Source organism: Lolium rigidum, chromosome 7 (genome assembly GCF_022539505.1).
Source record: "Lolium rigidum isolate FL_2022 chromosome 7, APGP_CSIRO_Lrig_0.1, whole genome shotgun sequence".
Classification (NCBI taxonomy): Eukaryota; Viridiplantae; Streptophyta; class Magnoliopsida; order Poales; family Poaceae; genus Lolium; species Lolium rigidum.
This window is the reverse complement of record NC_061514.1, coordinates 79,743,275-79,767,844: the sequence shown is the minus strand read 5'-3', so window position 1 is coordinate 79,767,844 and position 24,570 is coordinate 79,743,275. Positions and strand designations below refer to the sequence as shown.

At 44.5% G+C, this 24,570-nt stretch overlaps 4 protein-coding genes and 1 non-coding gene across 6 annotated transcripts; 1 reads left to right on the top strand and 4 right to left on the bottom strand.

Annotated features, from left to right (window-relative positions):
• Nucleotides 1–8,318: 8,318 nt before the first annotated feature.
• LOC124675793 (nuclear transport factor 2-like) lies at nucleotides 8,319–13,080 on the top strand. 2 transcript variants are annotated; one of them, XM_047211867.1, is made up of 9 exons: nucleotides 8,319–8,375; nucleotides 8,464–8,604; nucleotides 9,541–9,853; nucleotides 10,371–10,663; nucleotides 10,744–10,900; nucleotides 11,402–11,520; nucleotides 11,598–11,663; nucleotides 12,120–12,201; nucleotides 12,687–13,080. In XM_047211867.1, the coding sequence occupies exons 1-9, from the start codon at nucleotides 8,319–8,321 to the stop codon at nucleotides 12,818–12,820; spliced, it is 1,362 nt and encodes a 453-aa protein (XP_047067823.1). In that variant the 3' UTR covers nucleotides 12,821–13,080. The 2 variants fall into 2 exon arrangements, with proteins under 2 accessions (XP_047067823.1, XP_047067822.1); XM_047211866.1 differs by having other exon boundaries at nucleotides 11,399–11,520.
• Nucleotides 13,081–13,870: 790 nt separating this feature from the next.
• On the bottom strand, nucleotides 13,871–15,305 carry LOC124678988. Its single transcript, XM_047214830.1, has 3 exons — nucleotides 14,792–15,305; nucleotides 14,104–14,276; nucleotides 13,871–14,006 (listed from the first exon to the last, which is right to left on the bottom strand). Exons 1-3 carry the CDS (start codon nucleotides 15,296–15,298, stop codon nucleotides 13,871–13,873), a joined length of 816 nt encoding a protein of 271 aa, XP_047070786.1. The 5' UTR covers nucleotides 15,299–15,305.
• Nucleotides 15,306–16,278: 973 nt separating this feature from the next.
• LOC124671584 lies at nucleotides 16,279–18,763 on the bottom strand. The gene is made up of 4 exons (XM_047207940.1): nucleotides 18,530–18,763; nucleotides 17,776–18,004; nucleotides 17,331–17,483; nucleotides 16,279–16,949 (listed from the first exon to the last, which is right to left on the bottom strand). The coding sequence occupies exons 1-4, from the start codon at nucleotides 18,761–18,763 to the stop codon at nucleotides 16,279–16,281; spliced, it is 1,287 nt and encodes a 428-aa protein (XP_047063896.1).
• Nucleotides 18,764–20,455: 1,692 nt separating this feature from the next.
• TRNAI-AAU lies at nucleotides 20,456–20,529 on the bottom strand. Its single transcript has one exon. It is a non-coding gene; the product is annotated as a tRNA-Ile (tRNA).
• Nucleotides 20,530–20,843: 314 nt separating this feature from the next.
• On the bottom strand, nucleotides 20,844–22,079 carry LOC124671583 (peroxygenase-like). Its single transcript, XM_047207939.1, has 6 exons — nucleotides 21,914–22,079; nucleotides 21,689–21,844; nucleotides 21,484–21,569; nucleotides 21,305–21,399; nucleotides 21,109–21,234; nucleotides 20,844–21,003 (listed from the first exon to the last, which is right to left on the bottom strand). The coding sequence occupies exons 1-6, from the start codon at nucleotides 22,077–22,079 to the stop codon at nucleotides 20,844–20,846; spliced, it is 789 nt and encodes a 262-aa protein (XP_047063895.1).
• Nucleotides 22,080–24,570: the final 2,491 nt, after the last annotated feature.

The following is a 24,570-nucleotide window of genomic DNA, read 5'->3' as shown; positions in this document are numbered from 1 at the left end:
TACATTACGCACCATACTTAATGCAATTGTCCGTTGTTTAGCAACTTAATACTCGGAGGGGGTTCGGATGATAACTCGAAGGTGGACTTTTTAGGCATAGATGTAGTTGGATGGCGGTCTATGTACTTTGTCGTAATGCCCAATTAAATCTCACTATACTTATCATGTCATGTATGTGCATTGTTATGCCCTCTCTATTTGTCAATTGCCCGATCGTAATTTGTTCACCCAACATGCTTTTATCTTATGGGAGAGACACCTCTAGTGAACTGTGGACCCCGGTCCATTCTTTAATACCGATATACAAATCTGCTGCAATACTTGTTTTACTCGTTTTCTCTCGCAAACAATCATCTTCCACACAATACGGTTAATCCTTTGTTACAGCAAGCCGGTGAGATTGACAACCTCACTTGTTTCGTTGGGGCAAAGTACTTTGGTTGTGTTGTGCAGGTTCCACGTTGGCGCCGGAATCTACGGTGTTGCGCCGCACTACATCCCGCCGCCATCAACCTTCAACGTGCTTCTTGGCTCCTCCTCGGTTCGATAAACCTTGGTTTCTTTCCGAGGGAAAACTTGCTGCTGTGCGCATCATACCTTCCTCTTGGGGTTGCCCAACGAACGTGTGAAATACACGCCATCAAGCTCTTTTTCCGGCGCCGTTGCCGGGGAGATCAAGACACGCCGCAAGGGGAGTCTCCACTTCTCAATCTCTTTACTTTGTTTTTGTCTTGCTTTATTTTATTTACTACTTTGTTTGCTGCATTATATCAAAACACAAAAAAATTAGTTGCTAGCTTTACTTTATTTACTGTCTTGTTTGCTATATCAAAAACACAAAAAAATTAGTTTACTTGCATTTACTTTATCTAGTTTGCTTTATTTACTATTGCTAAAATGGCCACCCCTGAAAATACTAAGTTGTGTGACTTCACTAGCACAAATAATAATGATTTCTTATGCACACCTATTGCTCCACCTGCTACTACAGCAGAATTCTTTGAAATTAAACCTCGCTTTACTTAATCTTGTCATGAGAGAGCAATTTTCTGGTGTTAGTTCTGATGATGCTGCTGCCCATCTCAATAATTTGTTGAACTATGTGAAATGCAAAAATATAAAGATGTAGATGGTGACATTATAAAATTAAAATTGTTCCCTTTCTCATTAAGAGGAAGAGCTAAAGATTGGTTGCTATCTCTGCCTAAGAATAGTATTGATTCCTGGACTAAATGCAAGGATGCTTTTATTGGTAGATATTATCCCCCTGCTAAAATTATATCTTTGAGGAGTAGCATAATGAATTTTAAACAATTGGATAATGAACATGTTGCTCAAGCTTGGGAAAGAATGAAATCTCTGGTTAAAAATTGCCCAACCCATGGATCGACTACTTGGATGATCATCCAAACCTTCTATGCAGGACTAAATTTTTCTTCGCGGAATTTATTGGATTCAGCTGCTGGAGGTACCTTTATGTCCATCACTCTTGGTGAAGCAACAAAGCTTCTTGATAATATGATGGTTAATTACTCCGAATGGCACACGGAAAGAGCTCCACAAGGTAAGAAGGTAAATTCTGTTGAAGAATCCTCTTCCTTGAATGATAAGGTTGATGCTATTATGTCTATGCTTGCGAATGATAGGACTAATGTTGATCCTAATAATGTTCCATTAGCTTCATTGGTTGCCCAAGAAGAACATGTTGATGTAAACTTCATTAAAAATAATAATTTCAACAACAATGCTTATCGGAACAATTCTAGTAATAACTATAGGCCATATCCTTATAATAATGGTAACGGTTATGCTAATTCTTATGGGAATTATTACAACAATAATAGTAATACACCCCCTGGACTTGAAGCCATGCTTAAAGAATTTATTAGTACACAAACTGCCTTTAACAAATCTGTTGAGGAAAAGCTCAATAAAATTGATATTCTTGTTTCTAGAGTTGATAGTCTTGCCTCCGATGTTGATCTTTTGAAATCGAAAGTTATGCCTAATAGGGATATTGAAAATAAAATTGTTACTACAGCAAATGCCATCCAAGTTAGAATTAATGAGAATATAAGATTAATGGCTGAACTACGTGCTAGGTGGGATAGAGAAGAAAAGGAAAAACTAGCTAAAAAAGAAAATGTAGCTAAAGTTTGGACTATTACCACCACTAGCAATACTAATGACTCATATGTTGCTGCACCTCCTACTATCAATGGTAAAATAATTGGTGTTAGCAATGCTTCTACTCCTAGTGCAAAGCGCGCAAAATTACCTGAAACTGCTAAAACTGCTGAAACCGCTTGTGATAAAACTGCTGAAATTTTTTCCAACCTTGGGGATGATAATCCCATTGCTTTAGATTGTAATGATTTAGATTTTGATGATTGCCATATCTCTGAAGTTATAAAGTTCTTACAAAAACTTGCTAAGAGTCCCAATGCTAGTGCTATAAATTTGGCTTTCACAAAACATATTACAAATGCTCTCATAAAAGCTAGAGAAGAGAAACTAAAACTTGAAACTTCTATTCCTAGAAAGCTAGAGGATGGTTGGGAGCCCATAATTAAAATGAGAATCAAAGATTTTGATTGTAATGCTTTATGTGATCTTGGTGCAAGTATTTCGTTATGCCTAAAAAGTCTATGATATGCTTGACTTGCCACCATTGAAAAACTCGTTATTTGGATGTTAATCTCGCTGATAATGCTAAAAAGAAACCTTTGGGGAAAGTTGATAATGTTCATATTATGGTTAACAATAACCTTGTCCCCGTTGATTTTGTTGTCTTGGATATTGAATGCAATGCATCTTGCCCCATTATATTGGGAAGACCTTTTCTTCGAACCGTTGGTGCTACTATTGATATGAAGGAAGGTAATATTAAATATCAATTTCCTCTCAAGAAAGGTATGGAACACTTCCCTAGAAAGAGAATGAAGGTACCTTATGATTCTATTATTAGAACAAATTATGATGTTGATGCTTCATCTCTCGATGTTACTTGAGTTACACTTTCGCGCCTAGCCGAAAGGCGTTAAAGAAAAGCGCTTATGGGAGACAACCCATGTTTTTACTACAGTATTTTTGTTTTATATTTGTGTCTTGGAAGTTGTTTACTACTGTAGCAACCTCTCCTTATCTTAGTTTTATGTTTTGTTGTGCCAAGTAAAGTCTTTGATAGAAAAGTAAGTACTAGATTTGGATTATCGCGCTAGTTCCGGAATTCTTTGCTGTCACGAATCTGGGTCTATCTCCCTGTAGGTAGCTCAGAAAATTACGCCAATTTACGAGCATGATCCTCAGATATGTACGCAACTTTCATTCAATTTGAGCATTTTCGTTTGAGCAAGTCTGGTGGCCTAATAAAATCCATCTTTACGGACTGTTCTGTTTTGACAGATTCTGTCTTTTATTTTGCATTGCCTCTTTTGCTATGTTGGATGAATTTCTTTGATCCACTAATGTCCAGTAGCTTTATGCAATGTCCAGAAGTGTTAAGAATGATTGTGTCACCTCTGAACATGTGAATTTTTATTATGCACTAACCCTCTAATGAGTTGTTTCGAGTTTGGTGTGGAGGAAGTTTTCAAGGATCAAGAGAGGAGTATGATGCAATATGATTAAGGAGAGTGAAAGCTCTAAGCTTGGGGATTCCCGGTGGTTCACCCCTGCATATATTAAGAAGACTCAAGCGTCTAAGCTTGGGGATGCCCAAGGCATCCCCTTCTTCATCGACAACATTATCGAGTTCCTCCCCGAAACTATATTTTTATTCGGCCACATCTTATGTACTTTGCTTGGAGCGTCGGTTTGTTTTTGTTTTTTGTTTTGTTTGAATAAAATGGATCCTAGCATTCACTTTATGGGAGAGAGACACGCTCCGCTGTTGCATATGGACAAATATGTCCTTAGGCTCTACTCATAGTATTCATGGCGAAGTTCTTCTTCGTTAAATTGTTATATGGTTGGAATTGGAAAATGATACATGTAGTAACTCTAAAATGTCTTGGATAATTTGATACTTGGCAATTGTTGTGCTCATGTTTAAGCTCTTGCATCATATACTTTGCACCCATTAATGAAGAAATACTTAGAGCTTGCTAATTTGGTTTGCATATTTGGTTTCTCTAGAGTCTAGATAACATCTAGTATTGAGTTTTGAACAACAAGGAAGACGGTATGGAGTCTTATAATGTTTACCATATGTCTTTTATGTGAGTTTTGTCTGTACCGTTCATCCTTGTGTTTGTTTCAAATAACCTTGCTAGCCTAAACCTTGTATCGAGAGGGAATACTTCTCATGCATCCAAATACTTGAGCCAACCACTATGCCATTTGTGTCCACCATACCTACCTACTACATGGTATTTATCCGCCATTCCAAAGTAAATTGCTTGAGTGCTACCTTTAAAATTCCATCATTCACCTTTGCAATATATAGCTCATGGGACAAATAGCTTAAAAACTATTGTGGTATTGAATATGTACTTATGCACTTTATCTCTTATTAAGTTGCTTGTTGAGCGATAACCATGTTTACGGGGACGCCATCAACTATTCTTTGTTGGATATCATGTGAGTTGCTATGCATGTCCGTCTTGTCCGAAGCAAGAGAGATCTACCACCTTCATGGTTGGAGCATGCATGTTGTTAGAGAAGAACTTTGGGCCGCTAACTAAAGCCATGATTCATGGTGGAAGTTTCAGTCTTGGACATATATCCTCAATCTCATATGAGAATAATAATCGTTGCCACATGCTTATGCATTAATTTTTAAGAGGAGTCCATTATCTGTTGTCCATGTTGTCCCGGTATGGATGTCTAAGTTGAGAATAATCAAAAGCGAGAAATCCAAAATGCGAGCTTTCTCCTTAGACCTTTGTACGAGCGGCATGGAGGTACCCCATTGTGACACTTGGTTAAAACATGTGCATTGCAAAGATCCGGTAGTCCAAGCTAATTAGGACAAGGTGCGGGCACTATTAGTATACTATGCATGAGACTTGCAACTTGTAAGATATAACTTTCATAACTCATATGCTTTATTACTACCGTTGACAAAATTGTTTCATGTTTTCAAAATAAAAGCTCTAACACAAATATAGCAATCGATGCTTTCCTCTTTGAAGGACCATTCTCTTTACTTTTATGTTGAGTCAGTTCACCTATCTCTCTCCACCTCAAGAAGCAAACACTTGTGTGAACCATGCATTGATTCCTACATATTTGCATATTGTACTTGTTATATTACTCTATGTTGACAATTATCCATGAGATATACATGTTACAAGTTGAAAGCAACCGCTGAAACTTAATCTTCCTTTGTGTTGCTTCAATGCCTTTACTTCGATTTATTGCTTTATGAGTTAACTCTTATGCAAGACTTATTAATACTTGTCTTGAAGTACTATTCATGAAAAGTCTTCGCTATATGATTCACCTGTTTACTCATGTCATCACCATTGTTATGATCGCTGCATCCACTACATATGTTTACAAATAGTATGATCAAGGTTATGATGGCATATCACTTCAGAAATTATCTTTGTTATCGTTTTACCTCGCTCGGGACGAGCGGAACTAAGCTTGGGGATGCTTGATACGTCTCCGACGTATCGATAATTTCTTATGTTCTATGCCATATTATTGATGATACCTACATGTTTTATGCACACTTTATGTCATATTCGTGCATTTTCTGGAACTAACCTATTAACAAGATGCCGAAGTGCCAGTTGATGTTTTCTGCTGTTTTTGGTTTCATAAATCCTAGTAACGAAATATTCTCGGAATTGGACGAAATCAAAGCCCAGGGGCCTATTTTTCCACGAAGCTTCCAGAAGTCCGAAGGAGAGACGAAGAGGGGCCACGGAGGGGCCACACTATAGGCGGCGCGGCCCCCCTTGGCCGCGCGGCCCCGTGGTGTGGGGCCCCCGTGCCGCCTCTTGACCCGCCCTTCCGCCTATAAAAAGTCTCCGTGACGAAACCCCCGATACCGAGAGCCACGATACGGAAAACCTTACCGAGACGCCGCCGCCGATCCCATCTCGGGGGATCCAGGAGATCGCCTCCGCACCCTCGTCGGAGAGGGGAATCATCTCCCGGAGGACTCTACACCGCCATGGTCGCCTCCGGAGTGATGAGTGAGTAGTTCACCCCTGGACTATGGGTCCATAGCGGTAGCTAGATGGTTGTCTTCTCCTCATTGTGCTTCATTGTTGGATCTTGTGAGCTGCCTAACATGATCAAGATCATCTATCCGTAATTCTATATGTTGTGTTTGTCGGGATCCGATGGATAGAGAATACCATGTCATGTTAATTATCAAGTTATTACATATGTGTTGTTTATGATCTTGCATGCTCTCCGTTACTAGTAGAGGCTCGGCCAAGTTTTTGCTTTTAACTCCAAGAGGGAGTACTTATGCTCGATAGTGGGTTCATGCTCGCATTGACACCTGGGACGATGACGTGAAAGTTCTAAGGTTGTGTTGTGCTCGTTGCCACTAGGGATAAAACATTGGCGCTATGTCCGAGGATGTAGTTGTTGATTACATTACGCACCATACTTAATGCAATTGTCTGTTGTTTAGCAACTTAATACTGGAGGGGGTTCGGATGATAACCTGAAGGTGGACTTTTTAGGCATAGATGTAGTTGGATGGCGGTCTATGTACTTTGTCGTAATGCCCAATTAAATCTCACTATACTTATCATGTCATGTATGTGCATTGTTATGCCCTCTCTATTTGTCAATTGCCCGACTGTAATTTGTTCACCCAACATGCTTTTATCTTATGGGAGAGACACCTCTAGTGAACTGTGGACCCCGGTCCATTCTTTAATACCGATATACAAATCTGCTCGCAATACTTGTTTTACTCGTTTTCTCCGCAAACAATCATCTTCCACACAATATGGTTAATCCTTTGTTACAGACAAGCCGGTGAGATTGACAACCTCACTCGTTTCGTTGGGGCAAAGTACTTTGGTTGTGTTGTGCAGGTTCCACGTTGGCGCGGAATCTCCGGTGTTGCGCCGCACTACATCCCGCCGCCATCAACCTTCAACGTGCTTCTTGGCTCCTCCTGGTTCGATAAACCTTGGTTTCTTTCTGAGGGAAAACTTGCTGCTGTGCGCATCATACCTTCCTCTTGGGGTTGCCCAACGAACGTGTGAAATACACGCCATCACTAGACGCACCATCGGAGCGAGGATTGAGTGTGAAAGACCTTATTTATGCCATCTGGATGTAGCCACCGCCCCACCATTTCGAAGAATACACTAATCTGAAATAGAAAACTGGAACCCTCCCGCCAACAAGAGACCGAGGTCCGCCACACCTCCAAGACCTAAAAGGCCATCAGAAGCGGGGCTAACTGACGGCTCTGTCGGCGAAGGGCACATAAACAGTAGCCGCCGCCCCCCACTATCCGCTGTAACTCTCTGCTATGCTGGTTGTTTGATTGCTAAGATTATAATTCTTCCAAAAATCTAGTGATTATTATGTCGGAGAAAATCTATCCACCAAACCATCTCTGCTAGAATCCCCCGACACATGTCACTCCCATGTGAAGTTTTTTCTAGGGATGTGTTTTGAAAATCATGCAAGTCAAAAGGGTCCTAAGCGACGTGAAAATGAGATAAAATGAGAATATGCCATCAATTGATTATTGTACTCCCTCCTCCATTTCGAAAAAGAAGTTGATTAAATTTGTCCAGACACAGTTACGTGCATATATATCCGTATAAGAAAGGTTAAGCGACTTATTTTGAAATAGAGGAGACTAGGAGAGTACGATATTTTGAAGTGCATGGCTACACAATTTTTTTTTGAAGCGATTATTTTTATTTTTTAATAGTAACAACAAAGTAAAAGTCAAATTGGCTCCATCCCCAAAGTCCCCACCAACACGTGCCCCCACCACCTGAATCACCCTGTTCCGGGACCCACCCGCCAATCGGCACCGCCGGAGACCGGACCGGACCGTATCCCCTCGCGGTTTGACCGACCGACCGGACGGCTCCCGGAAAGGAAACGGGACGGCGAAAGGAAGGCAGTAATAAAGGCCAGCGGCGACCACCAGCCAGTCCATTTTAAAACCTTCCTTCCCCTCCCCTACCCCGGCTCCAAATCCCCATTCCGCCTCCCTTCCCCGTACAACCCGACGCGGCGAGCCCCGGAAACCCTAGCCGCCTCCGCCGCCACGCCCTTCCTCTCGCCGCGCGCGCCTCGCGGGAGGACGCGCCGTCGGCCCGGTTCGCCCCTCCCCCTACCCTCGCGCCCCGCGCTAGGGTTCTCCGCCGGCGGCCATGGACGAGCTGCGGCGGGAGCAGCACCGCATCGCCGGCCACCCCTACGCCTTCGAGGTGAGCGCCGCCCGCCGGGCCGAACCACACCACCCCTTGGGCGGAGGTTTTGGGCTGACGCGTAGGGTTTTGGTTCTGGTTCTGGCAGGTGGGCTCCTTCTTCCTGCGCGGCTACTACAGCGTGCTCGCCAACACCCCGGAGCTGGCCAGGCAGTTCTACACGGCCGGGAGCACCGTCGTCAGGCTCGACTGCCAGACGCTCCACTCCGCGTTTGGGGAGACGGTCGAGGTATGTATAAACCCAATCTACTAGTCATTTTCTTCTGTATTTATTTTCTTCTGTATTTATTACTCCCACTGGTGCCGATAGTCGTAACCATTGCCATGTCAGTACCAAGTACAAGTGGGTGGTGTGCAATGCATGTTGATGTCTGTCCTCTTCTGTTCTGTTCTGTTCTGTTCTGTTCTGTTCTGATAGATGGTTCGTGAGTATGCACCTGACTGAATGTGCCTAGTGTCTTAGTTTTCAGTGCCTTGTTTTATGATGGGATTTGCTGTGCTGCTGGGAATGATGGAATTTCGGGCCTTTTGGAACGAGTATTATGCAGTGGTTTCATGTAATTTGTATTAGGAAAAACACTGTTACCAAGTTCACAAGTTTTTATGATTCAGGATCTGGTGCTCAAATAGTTTCTCAGTGGTGTGGATGTGTATCAGTTGAGGTACAACTTTGTATTCTCCATGTTGTTTCCATCCATTTCCTGCTGTTATATTAAATCACAACAGGTAGTAAAACATTAGTGTTCAAGGGTAAACAGGGCAGAGTACCTGGATTGTGGTTTCATCTCTTATTTAAAGTTGGTTTCTCATTCTGTGCAATTGAAATGCACAAGTATCGTTTTATTACCTCACTATTTACCGGGCACCCTCTATATTTTGTTAGCCAAGTTTTATGATAAGTTGGTAGGTATGGTTATAAGGCTTCTCTGAACACTTGGTTCATGCTAATTGCCTGATGATTATACTTCATTGGTCTTGTTGTGATTTTGCATGCTTCATAGTTCAAATATCGAAAACCCTGTCATTGAAGTAGTGGAATCTTTAGTTTATAGATAGTTTTTTTTGTTGTTCGTTTCAGCTTGCAAACTTGTAGCATGGCAATCTACTGTTCCAGTTTCATCATCTAGTATATTTGCCTTACCTTTGTTCTTGTTAAATTATGCAGGAAATCAATGATATATTGATGTGCATGAATGTTCACAAGGTTGAGGTTAGAACGGCTAATTTCTTGGAGTCATGGGGTGGATCCATCTCTGGGTTGGTTACTGGTCTAGTGCAACTCAAGGGCTACCCTTCACGCAAGAGATTCTCCCAGAGTTTCGTTCTTGCTCCTCAGGTCGAACCAGATGGATTTTTTGTGTACAGTGACATCTTTAAGTTCATCTGTGATGAGTATGATACTCAGTACCAAGTTGCTGATTACGGTTTTGCTGACAGTATACCCCATATGGCTGCCCCTAATACCTTGACTGAAACAGGTATTGCTCCTGACAGTGTTCAAGTGAATTGTGCATAGAAATAACTGTCACTCACTGTTTCTTGTGGTGTAGCTACTTCTGTTAGTGCTTTTATAATTTGAATTACATCATAGCTGATGATAGCTGTTCTTTGACATATATTGTCTATATATCAAGTAAATCTTGAATTCTTGATGCTAGTTCTATTTCGCGTATAGGTTTTATTGTTATGTGTTATTTAGATATAGTCATCACAAATTCTCACCTGGAGCACCTCTTTTGATTTTTCCCCTGAAGACTGTTGAATCCCCTTATCATGTTTCATTTTGCCAACTTTAGTGATTAATTTACCCCTTACCATTCTAAGTACTATAACTATGGTCCCAGTTTAGGCAGTACTCCGTTCTAGACAAATTCCCAGCTTCTGTTATTTTTACATATAATTTGTGTATTCTTCTGCATTCTTCTTGAGGAATAGTATCTTCAGTTGTAGCCATAGTCGTAGTGATAAAAGTTTCTTTTATGGTTGATCCCTCAGCATCTGATTATGTGGCTGAAGAACTTGAAGCAAATGGGTTTGCAGCTCCTGTTGATGTTGAGGAAAGGGAGAGTGGTATTATATATGAGAACTATGAAATGCAGCAGCAAGATCCTTTGGAGTATGAGGCTCCAATCAACGAAGAAACTCATATTGAATATCCTACTCCCTCTTTCCCTAGTACAGCAGACATTAAAAAGGATGCATCTCTTGCTCCTCCCCACTCTCCTTCCCCACCTGCCCCTGAAGAAGAACCTGTGGGAGAACGACCTAAGCAAACATATGCTTCAGTGGTAAGCAAACATGTAGTGCATTTTTAATCATGCCAAATTCTTAGTTTCAACTTTATGGTGATTGGTTGCAAATTTGTCAGCTGCGAACAAAAGGACCCGCTGGCCATCAGGTTATCCACTCCAATCCTGTCAACAAGGCTATGGTGGGGACTGCAGAGTCGCAGCCAGTTCGACAGGCAGTGCAAGAGAAATCCAACTTGGACACTCGTCGGGATGCCAGTGTCCCTGAGGATGAAGGTTTCTTTCTGTTGTATACTTGCTTTCTCCCGCTTCTCAATCTTTTCGGATCTACCTTGTGAATTTATTGCCATTTTCTAACATTTGGCAAATTTCAGTTATCCATTAATGATTGACTGTTCTATGTTGACACCCTTTGCTCTGTGTTTTCTTGCTGGAATAGCTTATTGGGTACTTGAAAGCTGCACATTATTTTAGATTCATGAGTATGCTAATGATTTATGTATGTGACCTTCAATTGTAAATTTTCTGATCTGGTCGTTAATTGAAGTTGTGTTTGGATGTATGTGCATGTGAAGTGCAGAAAACTGAACCTTATACATTTGAGTTTACTTTTGGTCTCTTATCCACAGCCATTTGATCCTGTTTGTCATCCTTGCAAAAGAAAAACACACTTTTATGTGCCATTGTTAGGTATTTGTGTATGCCTAAAAATTTCTGTGGACATAATCTTTTTGGTTATCTATTGACTAAATGATGGATTTTATTTTCTGGCAGAAGAGTTCCTATCGGTGTATGTTGGTAATCTTTCTCCGGCCACTTCAGTCTTCGATCTTGAAAAGGCCTTTCAGGCTTTTGGAAGAATTAAACCTGATGGAGTTGCTATACGGAGTCGCAAGGTTTGTTGCTTCTGTGATTCTATCTATATTTTGTTCTTCTTGCTGTTGGCTTTCCTGATTCATTTACTAATATGCAGGAGGCTGGAGTTTTCTTTGGCTTTGTTGAGTATGAAAGCATGAGGGGCATCCAGAATGCGTTGGAGGTGAGTTTCTGAATTTCTTAGGCTGTCATTGATTGAAGTTTTCTTAGTCTGGCATGCTCCTGCATTATTTGTACATCATCTACATTGCGAACTAGTTTCCTGCATCCTCTTCCTATCCCAAGTAGCCATGCCCAAGTGCTTAACATGTTTTTGCAAACTCTGCTGTAAGAAATGAAAGAAAAAAAGCAAATATTTTTCTTGAAGGCTAGTACATAGCCCACTGACTTCTGTTTTATGCATGATCAAAAAACATGTTGAAGATCTTTTATCCACCACTTCAAACTACTAGAAGTAGACTGCACTGTTACATCTAGATTTTTTTTTGTATTCAGGTGTTAGCCAGTAGTTGATGTCCATAGAAATGTACGAGACAGTGGTCTGAGAATGGCTGAATGCCCACTATATGCTGTCATTATACCTGAATTTAACTTTTTATGGTGGTCTTTTGTACATCAGGCATCTCCAATTGAGCTGAATGGGCGTCAAGTATTTGTTGAGGAGAGGAGGCCTACCAGTATAATCTTCCGTGGCGGTGGAAGTAAGTATCTGTCACATACCCTATAGAGCATGACCCCATGATAAAATCTCATCATAATTAGAAATCCCTACTTTCAAAGGACGAGAAAAATACCCCTAGAATGTATTTTAATCCAGTTTTAGTTCAATAGAACAGGGCTGTGGTTTTTGAATTCATGTCCTTTCTTAGGACTGTTAAGTGTTAACTATTGCTTCCCCCAGAATGTATCTTTATCCAATTTGAGCTCAATAGAACAGGGCTGTGGTTTTTGAAGTCATGTTCTACTATTGCTTCCCCCAGAATGTATTTTTATCCAATTTGAGTTCAATAGAACAGGGCTGTGGTTTTGAATTCATGTCCTTTCTTAGGACTGTTAAGTGTTAACTATTGCTTCCCCTAAAATGTATTTTTATCCAATTTGAGTTCAATAGAACATGGCTGTGGTGTTTGAATTCATGTCCTTTCTTAGGACTGTTAAGTGTTAACTATTGCGTCCCAATTTGCAGGACGAGGACGGGGAAGAACTTCAGATTTCTCAAGGGGTCAATATGGTGGGCGCTATGAAACGGATTACTCTACTCGGTCAAAGGGAAATGGGTACCAAAGGAGGGGTGGACGTCAATATGACGATTACGAGTAGTTTCGCATTTTCTCTGCTGGCGAATGGTCGTATCCCATTTGGTGCTCTCTACCTGGTGCGGCCCTGGCCATAATTTTGTCACAACAAAGGGCGGTTATCTGGAGAAACTTTGAGTATTGCCTAGCCGTTATTTCATGACTCGTCTCTAGATGGGAGTTATATATCAATTGCTGCATGATAGTAATTTCTGCTGCATATCTGGTATGAACGAAACCTGAGCTGCCGAGACATGAAAAAGAAGGGTCACTGTTATCATTTGATCTGTGTCCATCGATAGCTTTAGTAATATTATCTTCCTAGCATGTCACAATGTGTACAGCTGCAATGTTTGCCTGCGCTGTGCCGTAGGCAAAGTGGTAACGTCATGTAGCATACGGCATTACAGCCGTTGAAGCTATTCCTGTTTGCAGAAGGTCATGCTTCAGAGCTTATAATTTGTAGACGCTAGCTTGCGAAACCCTTTAGTTTCTATGAAGCATAACATCGTAGGTGAAGACCGTTGCACAACTAAGAACGCACGGTGAAATGCTGGTCTGCTAGTTAGACACATACTCCGTACAAGGGATCACCCTGACTCGAGGATCATTGGGTCTTTATTCATGAAACGCATTGAGAAAGTGCCGGCTTGATCAAGGAGCTGAGCGTTGCTACTGGGACGTAGTAGTGTCTGCTGTCATTATTAGTATGAATCTCTCTACGACTGGAGTTCAGCCTGCCTTCCTGATGCAGTTGCAGGGAAGCATGAAGGCATGTGCCAACCCATCAAGGCGCGCCAGCATGAGGAAGTTACTACGGGGTAATACAATGCATAACCTGCAGGATCTTATTCTGAACCAAGAAACATTAGGGTACATTTTTTGCATTCTTCAAAAAACGTTGCTGGCATTTGCAGATGAAGTCACCAAACCCTTTGCCCCTCCAACAATTCCGGGATTTATTCTTGACACACAGCTAGATCATTCGCGGATCACACACAAACACCATACAAGCTAGGATGACCATGACCATTCGCGCACGCCTCGGGCTGTCCTGGCCACCATGGTCAAACACTCAAACGGCCGCAGAAGCAACCTGCATTGTCTGTGCAGCTGGAGACTCCGGCGCTCCTTGCTCGCCTTCTCCGACATCGAGATCGTCGTCGTCGTCCTGCTCCCACAGGAAGCTGGCGTACGCCGCGAGGACGTGGCTGCCATGACGGCCAAACCACGGTTAGCTACCGGCCAGCTTGAAGGAGCTTATATTCAGTGTATTTTTTTGTATGGAGGACGGCCTAGCGTGCGTACCTGTTCCGCGGGGATGCCTGCACCGACTTCTGGAAGTAGGCGAGGGACCTCTCGTGGTCACGGTGCACCGCCCACACCAGCTTGGCGTACTGCGACATGATCTCGCCGTCGCTCGGGTCGGCGAGCATGGCGCGCGAGTAGTACTCCTCGGCCCTCCTGGGGTCGCCCTTCACCTGGTTCATCAGTTGGCAGCACAGCAGATCAATAACAACTACTTGGTCTAAAATGGTCAATAAGAATTCTAAAGGAAATGGCCTTTATCACTGAGAAACAGTATAGGAGTCTGGCTGACATCCTTTTTCCATCATGCTGAATTCACATCCCAGCTGTGCTTTCTGAGTCAGTTACAATGTTCACAGTGCCAAGCACAAAAACAAATGAATCTTTTCAAGTTTATTTTTTGCTATTTAACATGGTTCAGAGTGGTTGGCAGAATGGCAGATGCATATAGATCCAAAGCGCGCTTAAATTTGCGCTGACGGTAGATTACACGTACTGCCAACCAACCGATCCCTGGTTTTTTGCGGAGCTAAAGTAATGGATTCCAAGAACATCAATGGGACGTACTACCGTTAGGCATCCAACTCTTGATCGAAAAGGGCGATACACAGGGTTTCAGACTAAACAACTCCTGAACCATGACGAGATATACGTAGCAGCGAGTGACTGACGACAGATCATAAGGTACCTCGTGGAGGAACTGCGCGTAGTTTCGCAGGAACAGCGCGTTTCCGGGCTGCTCGTCCACCATCTCCTTGTACTGGGCGTCCAGCGCCATCACGACCATCTCGTCCACGCCGCTCACCATCCTAGTGACGGCGGCCTGGGAATCCATGCCGGCGGTGAAGAGGCCGGAAGCTATGCGGTCGATCCCCACGCCTCTCGCCAGGAACAGCGGCAGCTCCGGCAATTCCGGCTGCACCGCCAGCGTCTGGTCCTCCTGATCGTCCTCCAGCTCTTGCTCGTGGTGGGGCTCCATCTGGACGGGCGGTGGTGCCTTGCTGCTGAAGGTGTTGTAGATGGAGAAGGAGAGCTCGGTGTGGAGGCCGGTTGTCTTGTTGTCGTCGTTGGGGTTGAGGGACGGGAGGTGGCCGTCGGAGAAGGCTCGCCGGAGGTGGAGAGAGGAAGGGGAGGATGTGGAGGAGGAGGAGAGGAAGGAGTGCAGGTATGGCGTGGAGGAGCTCCGTAGCAGCATCGGTGCTCTCTATCACTCTATGGGTGTTTTCTTGCTGGCAGGAAAGGTGAGGTTTCCTCGAGATCTCGCCTCTCGTGGCTTGATTTGTATCACATGAACCGCGGCGTGTTGTGTAGTACTTGCGTCCATGTCGGCAGTTTAATATATACTTTTTTTTTCTATCTAAAGCGTCTGTTCATGGTGATGGCGGTGGGTGCATGCACGTGAATCATTATCCAGTTTACAAGAAACGAGCTCTAGATTCTACATGTAGCAAGGAAAAACCTTCAACCGGCAAACTCCAGACTTTTGACCGGCAGTGAGGACGTGTCATGGGCCTAATAGTTAACCAAGCTTACTTGGAATATTGCTACATGCGTGTGCATCTGTACTCTAGTGCAAGTGCAATTCATGAAGAAAAACCAAGGCCTGCTCAGAGTTCAAACTTTACTTCCCCCTTTTCTAGGACAAGAGGATGCTAGATTAAGCCATATGCCAGCCGTACTTTGCTTCGATACGATCCACCCAGCTAAACTAAGCCATCCGCGTCCGGTTTCATGTATGTCACGTGTCCGTCCCCTGACTTTGTGGCCACATCTCCTCACAAGTCAACCTCAATGTTCATGCCCTGCAATCTCGAGCTCTCGGTCGTAGTGCTTAGAGAACTCGTTACCCGAACCAATTCGAGTCTCCAGGCTGAGAAAATAAACGAGCAATGATGCATGTCAACCGGCGAGTTGGTCTGTGTGATCTCTTTTGAATTGATGTAAAAGTAGCAGTCTTCACAAACATTATATAGGAGTAGGCGTGAATCAAACAACGATCATTCATGAATTGAGCAGTCAATCGAATTCTTCACAGAAATCTCACCAACGTCCTGCAAACTGCCGGCGAAAAGGTTACAGGAAACCATGGCACGAGTTCAAAAATTACTCATCAATCCGCGAGACCAAATGGCGCAGAAAGAAAAGAGATGATTGTTTTCATAAAATATCAAAAGATCATTCGACCAGCGTGAAACCATTCTTCACATACTGCAGGCAAGGAAACGGCAGGTCCAACGCCTGCTCGACCATGCTCGACCTCGACAGGAGCTTGCTAAGAACAAAGTCTCTACCACTACGCCCTACCGGCGCACCACGCAGTATCACCTTATCGCGGCAGGCGACCAGGGTGACGTTGCAGAGCCACGGGGCGGCCGCCATGAAGGCCAGCCCGAAGTGCTGCTTGTACGCGCTGCAGACCTGGGAAACGTACTTGCCCATAGGAAACGTGCTCTCGAAAGGGGCTTCGTCTTCGACATCTGGGCATAGCTCTGAATCAGAATGCAAGTTCACAACTACAGTGCCATGGACAGGGTGTACTTTCTCCTCTAGGTTCTTCAGGAATGCCCCATCGACGTCCCAGAGCTTGCGGGGAAATATGTCGTTTCCGTCATATGCGTCGATGAAGACTAAGTCGTAAACGTTGCTATCGGTAACAATGAAATCTTCTGCATCTGTTATGTGGAGGAAGATACGGTCATGGATGCCTCCCCACAACAGCTTGTCTGCGTCAGCAGGCTGCATGCAGTGAGTTGATAACCCTTTCGCAGGTGATGCAGGGAAACCCATGGATTCAACCGACGCTGAAACGACAACTGGATCGATTTCCACAATGTGGACGGCAGCACCTGAAACAGATGATAAGTTTTTCTATTAACTAGAGAACTGAAAAACTAAGGATTTACAGGTACAACTACAGTAGGGAATACTGTGTTAGCCCAAAAAATCCATCAAATGATTTGCCTTCAGCAATTTAGTGCAGGGAGATGGCCGGCTGGCCCTATGCTTCTACACTTTTTTATGTACTCAGATGTTAGTTATTATACACATTACTGTTGCACTTTTGCAGTTACACAAGCCGGGCGTATCGTTTCTAACCAGACAACAAAGACCTGAAGGTAATAACCTCAATTCAGTTTGTGCTGTGCAAGAAACAAAATTACCCGAACAAAAATCTAGTAACCATGTATATGGGGTAATAAGCATTAGTGAAGCCAGTGGTATCATACCTTTGAATTTACTAGCCAAAAATAATGGTATGCTGCCGCCACCATGGCCTATACAAAGAATTTTCATAGTGTTGTGCTCAGAAACTGCTCGAGGTACATCAAAAGAACAGCAAGATAGTGCTGTCAATCCAGCTGATACCATACTCTTGGCATCTGTAAATAATGGCTGTCAGATACTCAGATGTGTATGAGGTATAGAATCAAAACTTAAAAACATGTGAAAAATGAAATTGTTTTAGTTTTGCATATAATTTAACACCTACATGCTCATCTACAGAAAACCTGCATCGTATCTTGACGACACATAACACTTGCAGCTAAGAAACAATCAGGGGAATAATGTTACTGATGTCTGTTGACCTAGAAGATATTAAAAACCCCAGCATGGACACATTATCATCAATTCATCATTACGATTGGTTAAACATAGTACAAGTGAACTCACAAGGAACAGCTACACAATTTGGTTGTTGCATCGAGTAAAATGCTCTATCACCCCCGGACCTGTAACACGCCATTACTTTTGCAGCAGTTTGCCGTGTATGGTCATTAAAGCGCATTACTCGCCACTGGTAGCCTAGTATCTTAAACTGGTCAGCTACAGTTGATTCTGGGTATAGTACTGAATTTCTCTCTTGAAGCCATCTCTCCATTACCGGCCACTGATCGCTGCCCTGCCACGAAAAAAAAGAAAATGTATTTCTGTATGAATCCAGAACAGATTGGTCTAAGCTCTTAAAAAATCAATAGTATATTGTACAGTATGGATAAATGACTAGATTCAAAATGATTGTAATAAGTAGCATATATGAAATATTCAAGTTAGACAAAAAAAAAGGTACCCCCTCCAGCACAAGTTAATTGATGCACATGGTACTAGAATCAGAACTGGACATAGTAATGGCCTGCAACAATTAATTTGGGCCGGAGGTAGTACCATTTTACCCCCAAGTTCTTCAGCCACAATGAACACTTTTTTTTTTGCCAGGAACCAGCATGAATCAATCAATTAATACAGAAATTTGATGTTTAAGTTTCTAATATTTGGAGGATCGCACTCGTAGTGATCTATGAGCAAAAAGGTGTTCCGTTCGTTAGCTTCTCTAGCATAGGGAGCAGACGAGGAGCTCTGAATCTCCATTTCTTCAAGCCAGAAATAGACCAAGATGGGAACTAGGGAGAAAGGAAGCGGAAGCTACCGGTTGGGAGGCTGGGTACGCCACGACGGAGACGACGCCATTGCCGTGCTCGGAGTGGCGGCGGAAGACGGTTTGTGCCCCGTCGCCGGGGCCGTCGTCGTCGCCCCACCACTCCTTGTAGTAGGACCAGTCCCCCTCGTCCTGGGGAGGCTTCCTCCTCGCGCCTACAGCGGCTGCTGCCGACAGTCGCCGGATGGCGCCGCCGGCGCACTTTGACGCCGCCGCCCGCAACATGGTTCCTCGTTTACCGCTGAGTCCGCAGGTGTGTTTCGTGGGCTTTGGGTGGCGGCGGTGAGCAGGACGAAAAGCCTACAATATGCCAAGGGCATAAGCCCAGAAGGCCAGAACACACTCGTAGTTATATTATTTCGGCCCAAATAGCAGTTTAGGGTGTGTTTGTTTTAGCAGTTTAGGGTACATTGGCTCAGGTAATTCTCAAGAAAAAAAAGTACATTGGCTCAGGCACCCCAACCACCTCGCTACGGTTGCAGGCGGCGACCACATACCATCCCGCAAAAGAAAAATCAGAGCCAAAGGAGTTAGACAATTGGACCAGCTTCACGAAAAAATCTGCCACACATCCCGCCCCCTAGCATCAAGGGTGCTAACGACGACGGTCGAGGGTGCCAACGACGGCGGTCGGTTTGGAAAGCATCGGGAATCAAGACTGCAATAGCGACGGCGGAGTGGGGAAAGGAGGGCAAAAGTTACAAGCAACTAAGACCTAGGACTGGGAAAATGGTGGATCTGCATGAATTTTTGACCAAGGTGACAACACTGTCGTCGTACTCGGTCGGAAGGTCCGGCACCTCCGGCATACATAATACGGGCTCGAACGCCACTGATGGAGAAAATCAACATAAAAAAAACAAAGAGTCAGAGATCTGAGTCACCTCTGATGGGAGTCGGGAGTCTAACCGTCATTAATAATCACCCGTCGGTACAAAGACTCATAGGAGATGATCCACACAAGGTGACAAGTCAATATAATGCCCATCAGAGAGGACATACCCCCCCCCCCCAACTGGCCTCTTATCCGACAGGTACTTCTGTACTACCACTGAGCCCACTAGTTAGGATAACACCTCCGAGCAATTTTTGGGTGGCCGATAAAGTCATCTCTCATGGATTCTTGGGCCCCGTCAGAGATAACCCGTCAGTGACAATGGCTTTTGTTGTAGCGGATGCTTCTACTCGGCACGGTGCCCTATGGTTGGAGCCGAAGGCAATGTTTAGAGGTCTTGTTGGCGCCTCCGTTAATAAAGCCTCTATCTTCTGCAAGCCGCTGGTGGTGGTCAAGGTATGCGGTTCCCTCCCTCTCATCATTGTGATGTTCGAGAGAAGATATGATGATGTTGATGCGAGCCTACAATAGGGGAGCCGTGGATCTTCTATAGGGAGTGCATCCACGACAGCGTTGATTCTGGTTCTGCTACCGTTCTTGATGACCGACCGGGCGACCACTACCCACCGTAGCCGACGACGGATGGTCATCAACGAACTCCAAGGAGGCTCTCGTGGAGCTAGATGTGATTGCATTTTCTAGTTTAATTCTAAGATCTGTTGCGCAAAATATAAGAAACTGTTTAATACTAGTTATTCACGTTCTTTTTGTTCTATATGTACTTTGTACGTCCACTGTTTTAAACTAAAGTCTCATGATTTAGCTACTTCATCACACTGGATAAGCACAAAAAGAATAGCTCATATAAGTCTCGAACCTATGACCAACGCGAGTCTGGAGTAGGGCGGAGGTGCATCTACAACAACACTGATTCTTCTACCGACGTTTTGTACTTCAATTCTAGGGTCTATTGTGCAAAAAGTGAGAATGTAAGTCCAATCTCCCGTTGAAAAAAAACTCATGGTTTTAGCTACATACATTGCACCACGTAAAAGATAAAAATAAAAATAAATTAAAAAGATTGGCCCATACAGGTCTCGAACCTGTGACCTTCGCGTTATTAGCACGACGCTCTAACCAGCTGAGCTAATAGGCCTTGTATGTATATGTTTTCAGCTTATACATATTATTTAAATGTAAGATCTGTAGCCTGCTCTCCGCACCGCACACACGACTGGACAACGCAGCCTCCCCGTCGACCGAATCGCGATCCCCAGCCTCATCACACACAAAGCCAGCGGCACATCACATTATTTATGCTCCACACGGATCAGGGCCCGTTCCATATACAGGGAACTATCGCAAGCCTAGCACTGATCCTCCGATACCCACGGTCTCATTACAGACTTGCAGTTCACAGCAGTTTAACACTGACACCACCATGTCCATGAACGGCGACATGACGATGATCTAGGACATCTTGACGTGCTCCTGCTGGGCATGGCGCTGCTTCTCCAGGTACTCGAAGAGGCTGCCGTCGTACATGCGCCGGATGGCCTCCCTCGACAGGTACCCTTCCTCGTCCCTCGCCAGCACGTACAGGATCGACCACTCCAGCTTCATCGCAACCCTGATGATAATCCAACACATCGAGCTCAAACTAGTTATAAAATAGCTGGATCAAGCAAAAATTCGAAGCCTTCATGCTGAATCAATCGGTGCTTGATTAATTTACCAGCCGAAGAAGTCGAACACCTCCCGGCACCCCTCGGTCATCCGCCACAGCTCCCCGTAGCTGAGCCTGTCGGGGTACGTGCGGCCGTACTTGCTGAAGATGTTCTCGAAATTCACCGGCATGAACCTGAACCACGCAGAGGTTTCACATGCGATCCGACGAACATGACTGAGAGAAGAGAAAATCAGCTAGTTACCGGCCCTCTTTGTCGTAGGTCCCCGTGTCACTCGCGCGCTTGCACTTGTGGATGTTGTGGACGTAAATTGGCAGCAGCGGGGACGGCAGCCAACCCTGAAATCAGAGCTCGATTGCAGCCAGGTACAAGCAAAGACATGTGATTGCTGAAGTAAAAAAAATGTCAGATGTTTCACTCACAGGCAGGGTGGGATAGCTCATGACCAGGTTCACGAGCAGCCCGATGATGGCAGACATGAGCACGTTGAACCCAACCGCGCGGCATCCTAGATGTTTATTTGGCACACCAGGCAAATTAATATGTTAAACGTTCGTCAGCATTACTGGCGCGAGGGGAGCTGGAATATGCAGATGAAGAGGAACCGCTCACGACATATACACGTACCGCTGTAAGTTTCCCATGGATAGATGATGCCATCGTCGTCGCGGTCGAAGAAGGCGGCGTGCTGCTGCAGCACGCTCATGTTGTGGTGGTGGCGGTGATCGTCCGTCGTCCCCTCCGGGTGGTAGATGTCCGGAGCCGCCAGAGCTCTCGCCAAATCTGCTCAGCCAAATGGTGAACACGTTTTAGCTAGCCAGCTAGCCCGACTGAAGCAGCGTCTGTACTCACATGGCTTGGGGACGTGCTCCTCGAGGTCGCCGCGGACGGGGCGCTCGACGGTGACCGGCGCCTGCAGCGCCACCATCTTCAGGGAGTCCTTGCTGCCGGCGACGTCGCCCGCCCCCTCCGTCCTGCCGCCGGCGTCGCCCTTGCCTTCCGTCCTGGTGGTGTCCATCTCACTGCTACCGCGGTCTAGCACTGTGAGGGCTGATGTCGATGTAATCCCTCGTAGAGGCGGTAACTGGGTACTACTCCTTCGCAGAGTTGCAGTGTAGGGAGCGCCGGTCAGGCATATATATAAAGCCGGCAAGGAGCCGTGGGGACGTGGCGGCGGCGGAGGGCACATCAGCATGACGTGTGTGCGTGCATGGGGCTCAGCCCTGCTCGCCCGTAACGTGTCACTGGACGCCCTGCACCTGCACTGCTACACACGACGAGACAACATTCCGTCTCGTCGTGTCCGGAGGTTCGAGTGAGTACTGCGATTGCAGCAGTCGTTTTTTCTCCCTCGCTTTGTTGTGGGCGCTCGGCCAGCCAGTTGCTTTGGGCTCTGTTGGCATGGGCACCGGAAAGAAGAAGAGTAGGTGGAAGAAAAAGGATTTTATTATAAACCGTTTTAATTTATAAGATAATTGTAGAAATAGAAAAATCATGGGCAAATAGTTTCTATGCGACATTGTTGAGGCAAACAGTCCAGAAAGCTACGCTTTTCGTGGCAATAATTGTGGTGCGACATTTCTGCTGACCTAAATAAAAAAAGTGATCTTTACGGGGCCTAGAACCTATCCACATCAGCTAAGGGGCCGCAGCTAAGGATCCATCGTGTGTCCACCTGACCAGCTCCAGTGAGGGACCCACCACTTGTCCACGTCATGGCGTGGGACCCACAACTCCCAGCGGAAAACAGAGCCGTCATCCCCGGAGCCTCTCCCCTGCGACCATTCCGACCATTGCATCCTCCCTCTTTTTCTCGCCCTTCTTCCCCTTCTTCTCCGACGACGATGTCGAGCTCTTCAACCTCCCGATGACCGTAATATGGTCTAGTGATAATGAGTAGGTGCCCCTGAAGCGGCGTGTTACAACGACCAACAAGCATGGCAATCTTGGGCGCGAGTATGTAAAATGCGACAGCAAGCTAGAGCTCGGGAAGGTGAAATCTGAGTTATTTTCCCCCGAATTTATTGTTTTTGTGTCCAATTTCTGGTTTTGCTACCGATTTAGGAATTAGGGTTCATCTTTCCGATTTGGGAATTAGGGTTCATCTTTTCGATTTGGGAATTGGTTTCAGGACCTGCGCAATTGCAATCATTTTGAGTGTTGGATCAGTGCATCGAGAGGATTGGATTTGAAGGTGCATCCCTGGAGCAATCGGGATCTACCACCCCCGACGGGCTTGCTTCTACTGTTGGAAATGTGGCAGAAGTGAAGGCAACATAGTTGAAGGAGTTAAAGCAGATCAACAAGCAGCTAAAGAAACTTGTTCTCATGGCTGCATTTTTTATTTATTTTTGTGTAATTGCGCTTCGGACTGTTTATGTGTTGATCATTAGTAGTTAGGCAGCGCAGTTAGTGTTGTAGTTATGGCCTGCTTGTGTTCAATGTCCATGTTGATGACCGACAAGAATAACAAGATTAGTTTTTGTGCAATGTTCATTAGCCTGCAATGTGCAATGTTTATGTGAAAGAAGAACAAAGCGCAACACCATATTATTTTTGCAATGTTCAGTATCCTTCAATATAAGGTAATGTGCAATGTATCTGGACAAAGAAAAACAAACTATAAAGTTTTGTAATATTAGTAGCATTCAAACTTGAAGACAGAAAAAGAGAAGCGAAAGGGAAAAGTAAAATGAAAGATAATGAAAAAATAGTGGAGCAAGGGAGAATCAGCCTGGCCTGTCATGTTATACTGTAAAGCGGGCTATGTCTCGGAGTCCAGTTCTGCTCGGTTTACAACTGTTTCGTACATAACTATACTTGTGTCGGCTCCTCCAATGGGCTCTTTCCTATTCGACACGGTTCGGCTGGTGGCTTTAGCTATCTTCATCTTCTATGTCATAGACTTCTCCCGTACCAAGGTTACACAAGCCTCATGCCCAACAAGGCATACCCATGTCAGTATGTATAAAGATCGGGATTTATTCATCCGCGTGACGGACAAATACTCTGGGTCCACTCCGGTGAGATTGCATCCATGAAGCTTTGCAACATATGACTAGATCATGAGGATGGAATATCACGGGAACAAGTTGAATAGCCTTGTAGGAAACGAGATTGAACTAGGTATGATAATACCGATGATCAGATCTCGGACAAATGCTGGTATCGAAGTAACAACGGGAATAGGACTCAAAATTTATGGTTCAACGACATATGTATATTCGTGGAATACACATGGGTCAGTATGGGCATCAAGGTCTCGTTTATGATCATTGATCGGAGAGGTGTCTCGATCATGTCTGTAGTGTTCCCAAACTGTAGGGTATTCAGTGACGCTTAGAGATGATTTTGGTATCATTGGAAATACCGAAGAATTGAGAATAGAGAACCGAAAAGGTTCCGTGTGAATTCGAAAGAAGTTCGAAGTGGTTCAAAAGGTGTTTTGGATCACTAGAAATTAAATAATATGTATTATATGATAATTAGATAAATTAATATTAAATATT

What these genes read in the sequence shown, in the direction of transcription:
- LOC124678988 (XM_047214830.1), bottom strand. Translation starts at nt 15,298, where the DNA reads ATGCTGCTACGGAGCTCCTCCACGCCATACCTGCACTCCTTCCTCTCC. An exon ending in ACGCGCAGTTCCTCCACGAG is followed by an intron (nt 14,277 to 14,791) that starts GTACCTTATGAT and finishes CTGATGAACCAG; the next exon opens with GTGAAGGGCGACCCCAGGAG. An exon ending in CAGGCATCCCCGCGGAACAG is followed by an intron (nt 14,007 to 14,103) that starts GTACGCACGCTA and finishes CCGTCATGGCAG; the next exon opens with CCACGTCCTCGCGGCGTACG.
- LOC124671584 (XM_047207940.1), bottom strand. Translation starts at nt 18,763, where the DNA reads ATGTTGCGGGCGGCGGCGTCAAAGTGCGCCGGCGGCGCCATCCGGCGA. An exon ending in CGTACCCAGCCTCCCAACCG is followed by an intron (nt 18,005 to 18,529) that starts GTAGCTTCCGCT and finishes TTTTCGTGGCAG; the next exon opens with GGCAGCGATCAGTGGCCGGT. An exon ending in AAATTGTGTAGCTGTTCCTT is followed by an intron (nt 17,484 to 17,775) that starts GTGAGTTCACTT and finishes CATTATTTACAG; the next exon opens with ATGCCAAGAGTATGGTATCA.
- LOC124675793 (XM_047211866.1), top strand. Translation starts at nt 8,319, where the DNA reads ATGGACGAGCTGCGGCGGGAGCAGCACCGCATCGCCGGCCACCCCTAC. An exon ending in TAATACCTTGACTGAAACAG is followed by an intron (nt 9,854 to 10,370) that starts GTATTGCTCCTG and finishes TTGATCCCTCAG; the next exon opens with CATCTGATTATGTGGCTGAA. An exon ending in AGCAAACATATGCTTCAGTG is followed by an intron (nt 10,664 to 10,743) that starts GTAAGCAAACAT and finishes CAAATTTGTCAG; the next exon opens with CTGCGAACAAAAGGACCCGC.
- LOC124671583 (XM_047207939.1), bottom strand. Translation starts at nt 22,079, where the DNA reads ATGGACACCACCAGGACGGAAGGCAAGGGCGACGCCGGCGGCAGGACG. An exon ending in TCCATGGGAAACTTACAGCG is followed by an intron (nt 21,570 to 21,688) that starts GTACGTGTATAT and finishes ATAAACATCTAG; the next exon opens with GATGCCGCGCGGTTGGGTTC. An exon ending in ACCTACGACAAAGAGGGCCG is followed by an intron (nt 21,235 to 21,304) that starts GTAACTAGCTGA and finishes TGCGTGGTTCAG; the next exon opens with GTTCATGCCGGTGAATTTCG.